The 17,621-nt window shown below is 36.6% G+C and overlaps 2 protein-coding genes across 2 annotated transcripts; both read left to right on the top strand.

Annotated features, from left to right (window-relative positions):
• Window positions 1-313: 313 nt before the first annotated feature.
• Window positions 314-1,270, top strand: LOC139044318 (olfactory receptor 5AN6-like). Its single transcript, XM_070503737.1, has one exon. It carries the CDS (start codon window positions 326-328, stop codon window positions 1,268-1,270), a length of 945 nt encoding a protein of 314 aa, XP_070359838.1. The 5' UTR covers window positions 314-325.
• Window positions 1,271-12,515: 11,245 nt separating this feature from the next.
• LOC139044304 (olfactory receptor 5A1-like) lies at window positions 12,516-13,478 on the top strand. The gene has a single exon (XM_070503732.1). It carries the CDS (start codon window positions 12,516-12,518, stop codon window positions 13,476-13,478), a length of 963 nt encoding a protein of 320 aa, XP_070359833.1.
• The last annotated feature ends 4,143 nt before the right edge of the window (window positions 13,479-17,621 follow it).

The following is a 17,621-nucleotide window of genomic DNA, read 5'->3' on the forward strand; positions in this document are numbered from 1 at the left end:
CCTTACTCTATTTCTAATTCTCATATATTTGTAAAATTGTAAGGGAAAAACATGAAATTAAGACATTTTAGGAGATAATGTACTAATCATGTTCATTTACTGTGTTTTGCCCCCAAAGAAAATGACTATTTATGCAAGAAAACTTTTAGTTAAGTTTGGTGAATATACATAAAAGACACAGATTAATTCAACACTGATGATTTAAGATGTATATTTAGTGAGCTGTGTGACTGGGAAGAAATGAAAACAATTTTTTTGAGTTTTTTGAAAATGAATCCATTTCCTTCTTTCAATTTTTTCTCAGCAGATCTCAACAAGCAGGACCATGGAAGAAAATAGAAATCACACTTCTGTGGCCGTGTTTGTTCTCCTGGGACTCTCAGATGAAAAAGAGCTGCAACTTATCTTCTTCCCAGTCTTCCTAGGGATCTACCTTGTGACCCTCCTCTGGAACCTGGGTCTCATCATCCTAATCAGGATGGACTCCCACCTGCACACACCTATGTACTTCTTTCTCAGTTTCCTGTCATTTATAGACATCTGCTATTCTTCTTCCACCAGCCCAAGGATGCTTTCAGACTTCCTAAAAGATGAAAAAATGATTTCATTCATTGCTTGTGCCACCCAGTATTTTGTTGCATCCTGGATGTGTCTGACGGAGTGCTGTCTCTTGGCTGCCATGGCCTATGACAGATATGTTGCTATTGGTAGGCCTCTGCAGTACTCAGCGGTCATGGCTCCTGGCCTCTGTCAGAAGATGGTTGCTGGGGCCTGTGGGAGTGGTTTCCTTAGTAGCTTAGCGGAAACAATCCCTTGCTTTCATCTCTACTACTGTGGGCCCAATATCATTCCAAATTTCTTCTGTGACATAACCCACATCATATCCTTGTCTTGCTCCAATCCCTTCATCAGCCAAATGATTCTTTTTCTGGTAGCTTTTTTTATTGGGTTCGGTTATTTTCTTGTTATTCTCTTGTCCTATAGTTTCATTGCAGCTTCCATCCTGAAAATATCCTCCGTAAAAGGTAGTGCCAAGGCCTTCAATACCTGTGCCTCCCACTTGGTAGTTGTGACAATCTTCTACGGAACAGGCCTCTCAGTGTACATGCATCCTAACTCTGGTCACTCTGAGAAACAAGACAAGGTTCTGTCAGTGTTCTATGTTATCCTTATCCCCATGTTAAACCCTCTTATCTATAGTCTGAGGAACAAGGAGATCAAAGAGGCCCTCAAGAGGGTGATAAAGAGGGCAAAACATTTACTTCAGTAAGAACATATTTGAGCAGTTGTTACCCTAATAAGGAAAACAGTGGTAAGAACATTCAAGTAAACTTTTGTAGGTCACAAGACTAAGTATAGAGAAGTGAAAACCTGACTCCTTGATTTTGGTTGCCATTATATTTAGCTTCCACCAGCAAGTGATCTGTCTGAGGCAATGTCATCAACATGGAAATCAGTTTGTTAGACCCAAGTAGATGAAAAGCTTTCTTTTGAGAACACAGCTTCCAATAGCTGTTATCACTATTGCAGACAAATGACAAGACCCTAGGAAGTCATGCACATGATTCTTTCCTCTACAGTTTTTATGATTGCTTTTATTTATTTTCAATTTTTCAGCATTATTTATATTTCTATAAAAAGAAAATAAAATAATGTATAAATTTTTATGTGTGAAAGTTAAAAATAATTTAAAGTGAATACTTTATCATCTTAATTCTAAACAGAGAGAGAGAAAGTCAGCATTAGAGAGAGGGATACAGAAAGAGAAAGCTGGAAAGAGAGAAAGAAACAGAGAGGGACACATACACAGAGAGAAAGAGAGGAGAGAGGAAGGGAAGAGAGGGAAAGAGAGAGGCTGGAAGGTTAAGGCAGGAGAGTAGACAAAAGGAGAGGAGAGGGAGAAGGATTGGTCTGGCTTTATTTCCAAATAATCTTGTTCCATTTATATTACTCTTCGAAATTTCTTGTGAAGTAAATTGTGAAAAACAGTTGGGAGAAAGGAATGGTAGAAAGAAGGGGCTTTTTTTTTTTTTCTGAAGAAGATTCACCCTGATCTAACATTCATTACCAGCCTTCTTCATTTTTTGCTTGAGGAAGATTAGTCCTGAGCTAACATCTGTGCCAGTCTTTCTCTATTTTGTGTGTGGGCTGCCGCCTCAGAACAGCTGATGAGCGGTATGCCCATGCCCAGGATCCAAACACGTGAACCTGGGCTGCAATGTAGAATGCACAGAACTTAAGCATTATGCCACTGGGCTGGCTCCCAGAAGGGGCAATTTTAAGGTCAAGAGTTGGGGAGAGTCTCAGAGGCTAGAAAGAAGTCAAAGGCATCAATTTCTGGTCATAGGTAGCCTAGAGCAAGCTTCATGGTAGCTTCCAAAGATCATGCAAGACTAAGAAACGAAGGCTGTTATGGTATGTCTAGGGAGGCAGAGCCTGAGTCCCAGAGATGGGAGCTTCACAGGAACTCCAGGGCCTTCAGTATGACCAGGGAGAAGCAGAGCCACCAGCCTTGGAGAGTCCAACTAAGAGAATTTAAAGAAAATTTTAAAGAGAGATTTTTCTTCAGACAAGAGGTTGTAGGCTAAACTTCGTACATGTTACATTATTATTTACACAACTCTTTACACTTAATTAGTTACATTGTATAGATGTGATTTTTTTCTACTATCATGTGCGGTTCGCAGGTGAGAAATTATCTCCATGTCACAGATAGAACCTTTGGGCATATTTTGTTCTGCCACGTTCCTTCCAGGGTAGCAACAATCCATCTTTGAGTTCACAAAGTATCATGTGTGGAACATAAATGGTTCTTACTGACAGGAAACGTCCTTCATTGCTTGTCCCTGCGCCCAACTTCTACACTTTTGGTGTTACATATTTAAATCTATCTTAAGAATCTATTCAGGTTAAAACATTAAATTTTTAAAGTTCTTATCAGAGTGAATAAATAACTACTAACCAATTATCGAGTTTTAAATCAAATAATTAAGTCATTAACCCATAATACCTTTCTCCCTAAAAGTAAGGTTACCTGAAGGACATCAAACCATGAGTGGGAACTTCCTAAAACATCTATGTATCCCTAATAATGGCAGGGTAGATGAGTTCCATTTTAAAAAAAACACAAAAAAACAAAAAGCAAAAGTTTGTGAGAATGATCGAAGTGGATATTTTTAATGAAGGATTAGTAATACAGCATAATATGTCAGAAAGAACTCCAATTCAGTGTAAATATATTATACCTATTTTAATAGAAGGCATGCTGTGTGCTTCACTCTCTGATAACTGCCTTATAAGCATTATCTAATTTGATTCTATGAAGAGCTACTCTATGAATAGCTGATACTATGAGCCCATTTTACAGGTGACAATAGTGAGGCTTGAAGAGGTTAATTTGCTCAAGGTCACATAACCAAGAAATAGAAAGGTGGAATTCAACCCAGATTAGCTAATACCAATGCCCATGGTATTAACCATGATGATCTGTGACTCTGTCTTGAGTTACTTTTATCGTATTCCTTATTGCTTCAATTTCCTCACCTACGTGTAGCAAATCATGCCATGTCTGCCTCACATGGCTGCTGTTATTGATTCAAGTCAGGGAGTTGAGAAAATATATGTATCTAAAATGAAAGTGGTTTGTAAACAGGGAAGTGTCCAAACATCTAATTTTTGTTATCAAGTTGTATTGTCAGTCACCTGTGTCATCTTTGGCAAATCTATTAACTCCACTGGCCTCAGGTAGTCACCTTGAAAATGATGGTATTCCACTGGATGCTCTCTAGGTCCTTTCCAGCTCAAATGTCTCCATGTTCATTAAAAGGAAAGCTATAATCATGAGCTAATAATAGGACCATGGGGAAGTGTGGAATTGAATCATAAGGGACGTGGCAAATTGGGGCATGAAACTAGCATGGAAAAAACTCCATGACATTCATGAGTCCGGAGAGCAAGTATCTGGAGAGTTTTCTCCCTGTAACTGTCTTTTTTCCTTTCACCTCTGCCCTAAGAACACATATGAGAGGATCCCCAGTGGTGGGCATTTCTTTGGCTGTAAGTAGACAGCCAATTTCATGGCCAAAAGTCCCCATCTTGGAGTGCAGTGTGGCCTACCTAAATAATTCTTTTGAAAAGAAATAAGAAATTTCAACTTTGGCAAGAACTCTTTATCCTGGGGGATGTAGGTCAAAGTGAGAGGGCAAGACTTAAAGAAAACAGTGGATTCTGTCCTATCTCAACATCCATGTGATTCTTCCAGTAAGACCTAGGCAGAGTAAGATTTATGGTTCTCATAAGTTTCATGAGATTTATGTTATCTGCCATTCTTTAACTCTTCCCTCTCCCTCACTTCCACACCCTCCACTTAGGGTTCTTCTTTGTGTTCTCTTTCTCCTCACCCAAATTCTCTGACCTTCAGTGAAAAGAGGAATCTCTAAACTGAAATATCAGGTATTACTCTGGAGTGAGAGGCGGATGTTGAGTTCTACTTCTGCAATTTCTTAATTATGTGGTCTTGAACTCTGTTGACTTCTGTTTTTCACTTGTAAAATGGGGATAATAGGATTATCTTTAATGTAGTGAGACCATATCTATAAAGCCTAAGACACTGTAGAAGATAATAGTACAGCACTGAATCAAAAATAACAATTTTCTCAATTTCAGAGAAATTAGCTAATATCAAAACGTTTGTCAAGTATGCTGCTCTAACCACTCTTATTCAAAATAGTATTAGAAGTTCTAACCAGAGCAGTTAAGAAAATGAAACAAAATGTATCCAAATCGTAAAGAAAGCAGTTAACACATCACTATTTGCAGTTGACACAATTATATGTATAAGAAAACCTAAAATTCATGAAAAGACAATTAGAAATAATCAATGAGTAGAGTAAAATTTAGTGTACAAAATCAATGTACAAAAATCAGTTGCTTTTTTATACACTAACAATGAACTAGCAGAAAGAGAAATAAAAAATATAATTTCATTTAAAATAGTAACAATAACAATAAAATACGTAGAAATAAATTTAACCAAGGAAGTGAAAGACTTGTACACAGAAAACGATAACACAGTGTTGAAATAATTCAAGGATGATAGAAGCAAATGGAATGATATTTCGTGCTCGTGGAGCACAACTGAGTTCTGAACAGTGATTTTATATCCCGCAAATTTACTGCATTGGTTGATTACTTCCAACCCTTTTTTGGTTGAGTCTTTAGGATTTTCTACATCCAAGTTTATATCCTCTGAAGATAACGACAATTTTAATTCTTCCTTCTCAATTTGGATGTCTTATATTTCTTTATCTAGCCTGTTTACTCTATTTAAGACTTTTAGTACTAAATTGAATAAGAGTAGTGGGAGCGAGCACCATTGCCTTGTTCCTAACAGAGGAAAAACTTTGTTGTTCACCATTGAGCATAATGTTAGCTGTGGGTTTGTTTTATATGGCCTTCATTATGTTGAGGTATGTTCCTTGTATATCTAATTTTTGAGGGTTTTAATCATGAAAGGATGCGATATTTTGTCCAATGCTTTTTCTGCATCTATTGAGATGATCATATGATTTTTATCTTTCATTCTCTAAATGTGGTGTATCACATTTATTAAATTGGACATCTTGAACCTTCTTCCTTTCCAAGGATAAATCCCACTTGGTCATAGCTTTGGTGTGAGTGTAATAGCGGCCTCCTAAAATGTGATGGGAACTATTCCTTCCTGTTCAATTTTTTGAAAGTGTTCAAGAAGGATTGGCATTAATTTGGCAGAATTTGCCAGAGAAGCCATCTTGTTCTGAGGGTTTCTGTATCAAGAGGTTTTTGATTGCTGATTTCATCTCCTTACTCATCTTTTTCTGTTCAGATTTTCTATTTCTTCTTGATTCAATCTTGATAACTTGCATATTTCTAGGAAGTTATCCATTTCTTATAGATTATCCAATTTATTGGCATATAGTTGTTCATAGTAGTCTCTTATGATCTTATGTAGTTTTGTAATATCACTTGTAATGTCTCCCCTTTCATTTCTGATTTTATTTCAGTATACTTTTTTTTCTTAGCCTATCTAAAGATTTGTCAGAATAGTTTATTTTTTGAAAACTACCTCTTAACTTCATTGATTATTCTTATTGTTTTTTGGTCTCTAATTCATTTATTTTCATTCTGATCATTCTTGTTTCCTTCCTTCTACTCACTTTGGTCTTAGTTTGTTCTTTTTTTTCTCATTCCTTGAGTTGTAATGTTAGGTTTTTATTGAGATTCTTCTATAGTCTTAATATATGAATTTATTGCTATAAACTTCCTTCTCAGAACTGATTTTTTTTATGATGGTATTGGTTTTGGTGTGTTATATTTCTATTTTTATTTGTTTTAAGATATTTGTTGATTTCTCTTTTGATTTCTTATTTGACTTATTGGTTGTTCCGGGGGTTTTTTTTGTATATTTTCTGTACACGAAAATATTTGTAAAATTTCCAGCTTTCCCTAAGTTGATTTCTAGTTTCATACCAATGTGGTCAGAAAAGATACTTGGTATGATTTCAGGCTTAAGAATTTTAAAATATGTTTGTATCCTGTCATATGATCTATCCTGGAAATGTTCCATGTGCACTTAAGGAGAATATATATTCTGCTGCTATTAGATGAAATGTTGTATAAATGTCTGTTAAGTCCATTTGGTCTAATACGATGCAAGTCTAACATTTCTGTGTTGATTTTTTGCCTGGATGATCTATCCACCGCTGAAAGTGGAATACTAAGTTCTCCCACTATTATTGTGTTGCTCTCTATTTCCTTCTTCAGATCTGTTAGTATTTGCTTAATATACTTAGGTGCTCTGATTTGGGATGCATGTATATTTACATTTATTATGTTTTCTTGATGAATTGGCCCCTTTACTGTTATATAGTTACCTTCTTTGTTTCCATATTTGGCTTAAAATTTATTTTGTCTGATATAGATAGCTGTTCCTGCTTTCTTTTGGTTTCCACTTGCATGAAATATCTTTTTCCATTCCTTCACTTTGAGCCTGTGGCTGTCCTTAAAGCTGTAGTGAATCTCTTGTGGGCAGCATATAGTTGGGTCTTGTTTTTATCTATCCAGGACTCTGTCTTTTGATTGGTGAATTCAATCCATTTACATGTAGAGTTACTTTTGATATATAAGCACTTACTAATGCCATCTTATTCATTGTTTTCTGATTGTTTTGTATTTCCATTGTCTCTTTTTTCCTTGCGTGTGCCTGACTTTGTATCTTTGGTGGTATGCTGTGTTTCCTCTTGTCTTTTTGTGAATCTACTCTAGGCCTTTTCTTTGTGATTACCATGTGCGTTACATAAACATCTTATAAAGAAAACACTGCATTTTAAACTGATAGCAACTTAAATTTTCTACAAAAGCTGTACCCCTTTACTCCTATCTTTTATATTTTTATGTTGTTATTTACCTTTTTTTACATCAAGTATTCTTTAACAAATTATTCTAGCTATAAACATTTTAATACTCATCATTTTTAAACTTTATACTAGAATTAAGTGGTTAACACACCATCCTATTACAGAATTAGAGTTTTTTGTGCCTGCCTATATACCTACCTTTATGCTATGCTACGTGCTTTTGTATGTTTTCATGTTGCTGGTTGGTGTCTTTTTATTCCAATGTGAAAAACTTTTTTAAGGCAGGATTAGTGGTGGTGAATAATCTCAGCTTTTGTTTTATGAGAAAGTCTTTATTTCTCCATCGTATCTGAAGGATAACTTTGTGGGATAGAGTATTCTTGGCTGGCAGTTTTTCTTTCAACACTGAATATACCGTTCCCCTCTGTCCTGGCCTATAGGATGTCTGCTGAGAAAACTGCTGATAGCTAATGAGATTCCCTTGAAGGTACAATCTTTTCTTCCCTTGTTGCTTTTAGGATTCTCTCTTTGTCTTTGATCTTTAACAGTTTTATTTTGATTTGTCTTGGAGAACGTCTTTTGAAATGAGAACATAGGGTGATCTGCGATTGTGAGTGTACCTAAGTCTCTCCAGGTTTTGGAAGTCTGTAGTATTATTCCCTAAATTAATTTTCTGCCCCCTTCTCCCTCTTTGTTCCTTTTGAACCTCAATTCTTCTAATTTTGTTTTGATGAAATCCCATAGATCACGTAGGCTTTCTTTGCTCTTTTTCCTTCTGTTTTGTTTCCTTGGCTTTGACTGCGTTAATTCAAACGTCTTGCCCTCTAGCTCACTTTCCTGTCTTCCATGTTCTCTACTCTACTGAAGATGCTCTCTATTGTATTTTTCATTTCATTCATTGAATTATTCATCTCCAGAATTTCTGTTTGTTCTTTTTTATAATTTTTATTTCCTTGTTATATATCTCATTTTGTGTCTTCATTTCCTTATCTTATTATCTTCTTTTGCCTTTTATTTTCTTTCATTGAGATTCTTCGAAAAGCTATTTTGAATTCTTTATTCGCTTAGTCACAAAATTCTGTGCTTCTAAAATTCTGTTGTTGGCGATTTTTGTTAACTTTACATGATGACATGTTCCCTTGATATTTCATATTTCTTATAGCTTCTGGTTGCTGCTTTTGCACTTGAAATAGAAAACACCTCTTCAAATCTTTGCTAGTTGCCTTCAGATGGGGTATCCTGTTATTGGTGGTGTTATATCTGAGGTTTTCTCTGCCTTTATATGGGTAAATGTGCTCCACTCTTATTGCTCTCACTTGTGGCAGAATTCTTAAGCTATTGTGTCTTCCCTGGTTGTTACCAATCGCCAATTTGGCTACTGGAAGACTCTTTTTTGTTTTCTAGAAGCTGGCACTACAGTTCATGTATGTCTTTTTTCCCTTGCCCACATACTCAAGTTTATTTTTCCTAGATCACTCAGTTTACCAGATTTGTTGTTGCTGCTGCCCTTGGAAATATACAAAAGAAGTCAGTTGCAGAGTGGGGAGAAGTGTGTTTAGCACTGGCAACTTAGGGGTTCCCACAGACCTGGTGGGGAGATTCTTGAGTGAGGTACTCCTGGAGCCTCATGGGTGGACTTTCTGTTGAAATCCTGAGTCAGGAGGAAGAAACTATGCCACTTTAAAGCTCTTTAATATTCTCAACTGTTTCTTTCCTGCTCTTCCCTCTTCCTCCAATCACTGACTACCTGTCTCAGTACACTAGGTACTTCTGGGAAGACTTAGGTTTCTCCAGATGCTTCCAGCACTACAATGGTAGCTGGGCACTCACTTGTGGCTCTTTTTCCCTGGGGATAGTTCACCACTGCTGAAATCTTCAGTCTGTACGTTGTTGCCTTGAACAGGTGGTGCTGGGAATGCTCCTCTCACCTTCTCCGCTGTGACCAACTCATATTTTTTTTCTCCTCCAATAATGTGCTATAGTCCCCTCTCAGGAAGGCTAGGCTTCCATAAAGTCTCTCTCTTTCATGGGTGTCAGCCAAAGTCAGCACTTTCCAGGCTTAACCAATCATAACCCAGGTGGCTTGGGTTAGGTTCACTGTCTCCTGCTGGCCCTGTAGCCCATTCTAATGTCTGTCTGCCTGTTACCAGATACACAGGTGGGCAAGATTCCTCCTGGCTCCCTTGGTTTTTGGTCCTGGATGCCACAACTCCCACAAGGTGTTTTTGTTCATGGATGAACGTCCAACTCACTGTTACAAAAGTGGGACAAAAAGGAAGACTGTCTTTTACTGCTAAGATGCTAACATTCCTCCTTCCCCTGATAATTTTTAGTCTCATACTTTGACTTACATAGATATGCAGCCTGAATCTTTCACTGTTCTGACACCAAAAGACACAAAGTCAAAATTCTTGTTTAAAGGGATTCTGTGTTGGTGTTGCCCTCAAGGTATCTTCCAGAAATAATATAAATCATTTCTGAAAGATCATATTTTAAACACAAGCATCAAAGATTCCCACAGACAAATTTTTAAAAAACATGAACTTAAGTTAAAAAAATTCACTAAGCACAGAAATATACAAGGCATCTTGACTAAGAGTCAGCTATGACATCTAACTATAGAATCAGATTTGCAAAACTATATATTTAAATCATTAGTTATTAATGAGAAGTAAATATGTTTAATATGTTTAAATACCAGATGCTTGGAGAGTATGATGAAAGAATAAGAGGCTGTCAAAGGTGACCATTTGGGAAAAGAACTAAATGGGAACTCCAGAGAGAAAATAAAATATTATGATGGAAATTTGAAATTAAGTGGATAAGTTAAACAGCCAATTAACACAATTTATGTTAGTATAAATTTGTTGGAAAAGAGGTCTGTAAAAATTATACAGAAGACAATAGAGAAATACAAATAACGGATGTTTTAGTGATGTGGAGGATAGAGCAAGAAGATTCAGTGACATACATTTAATTAGGGTTCCAGAGGCATATAATAAAAATATATGGGCAATTTTAAGAGTATTGTGTTTGGTAGACAGCACATGAGGCTTAAGGTTACCATATTGAACAACTAGGCATTACAGGAAGCTGTGAATATGTCCATGAGTAGAGGAAGAACAGTATAAGTTGTAGCTCCACAATAAATCTTTTTGCTGTCCTGATTGTTAGTTATGATGATGATGGTAACAGTGATGAAGAATGTAATTTTCTGCTCTGTTGTCACAAAATTCTCCCTCCATTCAGTTTCACTATGGACAGAACCACATTCAAGTCTGGGAATGTTAATACATTCATGCATCACTTAATTACAAGGATACATTTATACATGCCTTGTTAGGCTATTTTGTCTTTGTCTAAACATCATAGAGTGTACCTAGACAAACATACATGTTATGCCTACAGCACACCTATGTTATATGGCACTAATATTATGGGATCAATGTTGTATCTGTGATCTTTCATTGACCAAAATGTTGTTACATGGTGCATGACTGTGCAGCATGTCTGCTACCATTTCTCCTTCCATATTGATGGCAAGTCTTGTATTTCTTTTCTAATTAATAACTTCATTTCTTCAGAATACTCTTCAAAGCAGTGCAACACGGAGCAATGACTGATCTGATTTTGAGAAATGAATGCTTCTACTTTACTTCTCAGACTGTAGCCTTATGCGTCTATGGGGATTTTCTATTTGCATTCATTTTTGGAACTAGAAGGCTTGGAAATGATTGTAGAAAAGGAAGACATTCAGGAAGTCTAATGCTGACAAATATTTGTAGTTGATAGACATAGGTTATTCCATTAAGGTCACAGCCTTTCTCCAGGGAAATTTACAAGACATCTACTTTTACCCATATACAACTCCCAGGCCATCTCTGACATACATTTTCTACCTTTCATACCTTCCCATGATTTTCTTTCTAGTTTGAGTCATATTAATTTAAATAGCTTTGTTGGGAGATGTTCTAATGACCATCTGGAGAGATAACAGCTATTTCATCTTGATGAGGGCATATAGTATCTGATGCAGAAATAATCTTTGGCTTATTTACTGTTTGGACTGAAGACTTAGTGCCTTCTTTCTCTGGACTAGCTCCAAAGAGGAAAACAGAAAGAATCTCCAGAAATTCTGCCTTAGTTTGATAATAAGAATGTCCATTAACTAAACATCTTAACCTTTACTTGAGTTCAAGTCACTCTACTTTGTAGGAGAAGTCTTGAAGCTAGGAACCATGAATAAACTCCAGGATGATTTAAGAATCTAATAGAACCATATGCAAAGGTGACAAGTGGTTGCAGTTTGCTGGGTAGAGGTTCTAGAGTTTCCAACAGATTTTCAAAAGTATCATTGATGGAAAGAACATCAAGAATCACTGTCTTAGATAACTTAACTTATAATATCCCTGATTTGAGGAAAGGAAAATGCTGCAACTGTAAGGAAAGGAACATAATGGCTCTTTCAACCTTGTCTTATCTAACTTCTCAGGAGCCTTCCTAGAGTCATTAGGTTGGTTAAGTCACACCCATTTCCAATCTATATCTTGGTGTGTGACTCTTTCCATCATTTAATTACGTTACTTTCATGTCTCTGAAGGCTTTATAAAAGTAGAAAGGCAGTTACGAAATCGTCCACCCTCCCTGATGGCAGATTAATAGAACGTTGGTTCCAAAGGAGATTTTACAGAGCACCTACTCCAGCATCCTTATTTGACAGATGACACCCAGCATGGTTCAGGGTCTTCTGAAAGGACTGATAAATAGTGGATCCAACCGAGCAGAATCTTTGTTTCCCCATGTTGAGAGATGACAGTTTTTATAATTTGGTCTAGTTCCAATTCTCATATATTTGTAAACTCTGGAATGTTAAGACATGAAATTAAGATTTTAGAGGATAATGTAAAAATAATGTCCATTTACTCCCTTCTGTCCCCTAAGAAAATGACAATATCCAAGGGAATTTTTCAGTTAAGGCTTGTAATTTCACATTTAAGACTATATTAACTCAACTTTGAGGATTTAAGATTGACATTTAGTCAGCTGTGTGAACAGAAAGAAATGTTTGTTTTTATTTTTTGAGAATGAATTTATTTCCATTTCTAATCATTTTCTCAGCAGATGGCACCAAGCATGTCCATGGAAGGGGATAGAAATTACACTTCTGCGTCCATGTTTGTTCTCCTGGGACTCTCAGATGGAAAAGAGTGGCAGCTTGTCCTCTTCCCAATCTTTCTAGGGATCTACCTTATGACCCTAGTCTGGAATCTGGGTCTTATCATCCTAATCAGGGTGGACTCCCACCTGCACACACCTATGTACTTTTTTCTCAGTTTCCTGTCATTTTTAGACATCTGCTATTCTTCTTCTACCAGCCCAAGGATGCTTTCAGACTTCTTAAAAGATGAAAAAACAATTTCCTTCACTGCCTGTGCCACCCAATATTTTGTTGGGTGCTGGATGGGTCAGGCTGAGTGCTGTCTCTTGGCTGCCATGGCCTATGACAGATATGTTGCTATTGGTAGGCCTCTGCAGTACCCAGCCATCATGGCTCCTGGCCTCTGTCAGAAGATGGTTGCTGGGGCCTATGGGAGTGGTTTCCTTAGTAGTTTAGTTCAAACAGTCCCTAGTTTTCATCTCCACTTTTGTGGGCCCAATATCATTCTAAATTTCTTCTGTGACATAATCCAGATTATTTCCTTGTCTTGCACCAATCCCTTTATCATCCACATGATTATTTTTCTGGTAGCATTTTTTACTGGATTCGGGTCTTTTCTTTTTATCCTCTTATCTTATGGTTTTATTGCAGTTTCTATTCTGAAACTATCCTCTGCCAAAGGTAGTGCCAAGGCCTTCAATACCTGTGCCTCCCACCTGGCAGTTGTGACAATCTTCTATGGTACAGGCCTCTTTATGTACCTGAATCCTAGCTCTAGCCACTCCAAGAATCAGAACAAGGTGCTTTCAGTGTTCTATGTTATCCTTATCCCCATGTTAAATCCTCTTATCTATAGTTTGAGGAACAAGGAAATTAAAGAGGCCCTCAAAAGGGTGATAAAGAGGACAACACATTTATCTCACTAAGAGCAATATTTATGCAGGTGCTATTTCTCCTATAATGAAGACAAAGTTTAGAATATGTATTTGACTTTTTGTAGGTCACAGGTCTTCTTTCTAGGTAGAAAGAAGAAGTGAAAGCATTGCTCTTTGATTCCTCTTGTCATTATTCTTAGCTACCACCACCAGGGGATCTGTTCGAGACAGTGTCACCAACATTGAATTTACTTTATAAACCTGATTCTATGATTAGACCCAGGTACATAAAACCCTACGTTTTGAGAACAGAGAATCTAATAGATATTTTATGTACAGAAATGTCAAGACCCTAGGAAGCCACATAGACTGTTTTTTCCTCTACGATTTTTAATGTCTTTTGTTTATTTTCAACCATTAAGCATTTGTATATTTCAATAAATATAATATAAAATAATGTATAAAATTAAATATGTGAAAATTAAAAATAATTTACAAATGCACACTTTATCATCTTATTCATGGACAGAGAGAGAGAAAGAAAAAGAAGGAGAGAGAGAGAGAATGATAGTGAGAAAGGAAACAGAGGGAAGGAGAAGGGAGGAGAGGAGAGGGAGAAAGACTGGTCTGGCATATTCCCAAATAATGTTTCTATCCCCTCCATCTTATTCCTGGAGAACTTCTTGTGTAGTGGCTTGTGAAAAAGAGGTGGGAAAGAGGAATGGTAGGAAGAAAGGGCCCTTTTATGGTCAAGAGTTGGGGAGATTCTCAGAGGCTAGAAAGAAGTCAAAGTTATCAATTTATGGACATAGTTCACCTGAAGCATGCTCCATGGTTGCTTCCCAGAGTCAAAGCAAGACTTCAGAAATTAAGGCTGTTGTGATGTGTCTTGGGAGACAGCGTCAAAGTCCCAGAGATATGAACCTCCCAGGGATTCCAGGGCCTTAAGTTTGATCAGGGAGCAGCAAAGCCAGCTGACTTAGAGACTCAGATTCCAATCAAGAGAATTTAAAGAAAATTTAAATAGATATTTTTTCAGACAAGTTTGTGTACTATATGTCATACATATTACATTAGTATTTACACAACACTTTATACTTCATATGGTTACATTGTACAGATGTGATTTATTTCTATTGCCATGTGAGTTGGCAGATGAGAAGTTATTCCCATTTCACAGATTGAAACTTTGGGCATATTGAGGTCTGCCACATTCTTCCCAGGGTAGCAACAATCCACGGTGAGTCTCGCAAATTTTCATGTGTGGATTATAAGTGGTTCCTATAGACCAGAAGCACGTCTTCCAATGCTTAGCCTTGGAACCCAAATTCTATACTTTTGGTGTTATATCTTTAAACTATCTTAAGAATCTATTCAGTTTAAAAGATTAAATTAGTATAGTTCTTATCAGAGGGAATATGTAACTGCTAACGAATTAGTGAATGTTAAATCAAAGAAATAATTTATTTCCCCATCCATCCTTTTCTCCCTAAAAGTAAGATTAGCTGAACTAGGTCAAACCAAGAAGGAGACCTTCTGAAAATATCTCTGTATTCCTAGTAATTGCAGGATAGGTGAGCTCCATTTTTCAAAAACAAAACACAAAAGTTTATGGGGATTATCTTAAGTAGATATTTTTAATGAAGGATTAGTAATGCAGCATAATATGCTGGAAAGAACTCCAATTCAGAAAACATGAATTACACCTTCTGATAATAGAAGTCATCGTTTGTACTACATACTGTGGTAAGTGCTGGATAACTGTTAACTAATTTGATTCTTTCTATGAAAATTTACTCTGAGATGTATCTACTATTATCAGCTCCATTTTATAGGTGATAGTACTGAGGTTTGGAGAGGTTAATTTGCTCAAGTTCATACAACCTACAAGTGGAAAGCTGGTATTCATCCCAGACTGGCTGATACCAATGCCCATGGTTGTAACCATGGTAACTCATCCCCCTGTCACAAATTAGTTTTATTTCTTCCCTATTTCCTTGATTTCCTCACTTATGTTTAGGAAATCATGCCATGTCTGCTTCAAAGGGCTGCTTTGATTACTGACTCAGGTCAGGTATTTGAGAAAATGTATGTATGTACATATCTGAAATGAAAGTACTTTGTAAACTGGTAAGTGCCCACACATCTAATTTATTGTTGTCAGTCTATATTGCCAACCAGCTGTGTCATCTTGGGCAAATCTCTTAGCTCCACTGGCTTCAGGTCCTCACCTGGAAATTGATGACATTTGACTAGATGGTTTCTAGGTCCTTTCCAGCTCAAATGACTCCAAGTTCATTAAAAGAAAAACTATAATCGTGAGACCATAATAGGACAGTGATGAAGTGAGGAATTGAATCAGAAGGGACATGGCAAAGTAGCATGGAAAAAACTCCATGACAACCATGACTCCAGAGAGCAAGTACCTGGAGAGTTTTCTCCCTGATTGTCTTTTCTCCTTTCACCTCTGACCTAATAGCTCATTTAAGAGGATCTCTAGTTGTGGGCATCTCTCTGGGGGTGAGTGGAAAGCCAATCACATGGCCAAAAGTGCACATCTTGGAGTGCAAGGGCCCACCTGAAAAATTCCTTTGGAAAAGAAATAAGCAATTTCAATCTTTAGCAAGAACTCTGTCTTCATGTGGGATCTAGGCCAAGCTCATAAGGGAAGATTTATAGAGAACAGTGGATTCTGTGTGTCTCTATATCTGTGTTACTCTTCCTTTAGGACCTACACAGCACAAGGGTTATGGTTCTCAGTCTCTCCTAGACTTTAACTTTTCCCTCTCTCTCACTTCTACACCCTTCGCTTAGGGGTCTTCCTTAGGTTCTGTTTCCCCTTACTCAAATTCTTTGAACTTCAGTGAAAAGAATATTTTCTAAACTGAAATTTCAGGTATTACTCTGTGGTGAGGCATAGATGTCTAATTCTAGTTCTCAATTTCTTAAGTATATGATCTTGAAGTCTGTTAATTTCTGTTTTTATTTTGTAAATTGGGGATAATAGAATCATCTAGAGTCTAATGAGACAAAACCTATAAAGCCTAATAGATTGTAGAAATTAATAATTGTGCTCTGAATCAAAAATAATAATTTGTTGAATTTCAGGGGAATTAACTAAGGTAAAACCGACTTGCCTGTGCTTCCCAACTTCAGCCATTCCATGACTCTCTTAATTTAATTTTCCCTTGAGAATTCTGCTTTCATATAATAATAATTAATTTGATTTCCATTTCAGTATACACCTTTTATTCATTATTTCTGAGCAGCAAAGCCAAGCTGGTCATTTCATAATTATATAATAAAGTACTCATGTACAAATCTATTGATCTTTTGAAATAATCCAAATAGTTGTGCATTGTCATCTTTGAAAACTCTGGTGGTCCGGAGCATGGGTGACACAGAAATCAGAGATGCCTCGCTGCAAGCACAGGCAGTGTTGATCTAACTGTTCCTTTTATCCTTCTTTTACTATGCTGTTATTCATTCAGCAACATTCCTGGCTTCCTCAACCTGATTGATTTCTTAACCTGATTTTCTACCCTGCACAAACTTGCAAATGGCCATGTCCTTAGAAGATCAGATTGGAAAAGGTCTTGATTAACTGTATCTCCACAGCAATATCGCCAACCAATATTTACCTCAGTTATCTTTTCCTCTACAAACTGTCTTGGGAGATGGCAAACACATGCAAAAAAATAATCAAAGAGAGTAAGTATATTCAGATTTTATTTTGTTTTTCTCCTGGCTTATCAAATTTTAAAAACATACATTTTTAGGATAACTTTTCTCATGAACAAGTTAAACAATCCACGACTCATCACATTTTTTCTGGGAATGATGAGGTACATGGAATACATTTAGTTACGGCTGACTCTGTTAACAGAATGTAACAAAAAAGTGAATTTTAGTGCAACCAATTGATCAAAAGCTTGATTCATTTTCATTGAATTGATCAATTATTTTGTTGTTTCAGGGATGTTGTGCGTGAATTTATATTTTCAAAATATTTTCATTGAATTGAATTCATCTTGGATAAAACGTGATGAATTATATAGACAGCACTCTAAGAGTAAACAGAAAGATTTCAACATTCATAAAACCATAATTGAAATGAAACGAAAATCATATATTTTCAGTTTCTCCTCCAAAGCTGGGTGAAAGAACCGTTCACGAACATCTTCAGCATATATT

This window comes from Equus asinus, unplaced genomic scaffold (genome assembly GCF_041296235.1).
Source record: "Equus asinus isolate D_3611 breed Donkey unplaced genomic scaffold, EquAss-T2T_v2 contig_800, whole genome shotgun sequence".
NCBI classification, from domain to species: Eukaryota; Metazoa; Chordata; class Mammalia; order Perissodactyla; family Equidae; genus Equus; species Equus asinus.

Bases quoted from the DNA above. Each gene is read 5' to 3' on its own strand.
- LOC139044318 (XM_070503737.1), top strand. From the start codon at position 326: ATGGAAGAAAATAGAAATCACACTTCTGTGGCCGTGTTTGTTCTCCTG.
- LOC139044304 (XM_070503732.1), top strand. From the start codon at position 12,516: ATGGCACCAAGCATGTCCATGGAAGGGGATAGAAATTACACTTCTGCG.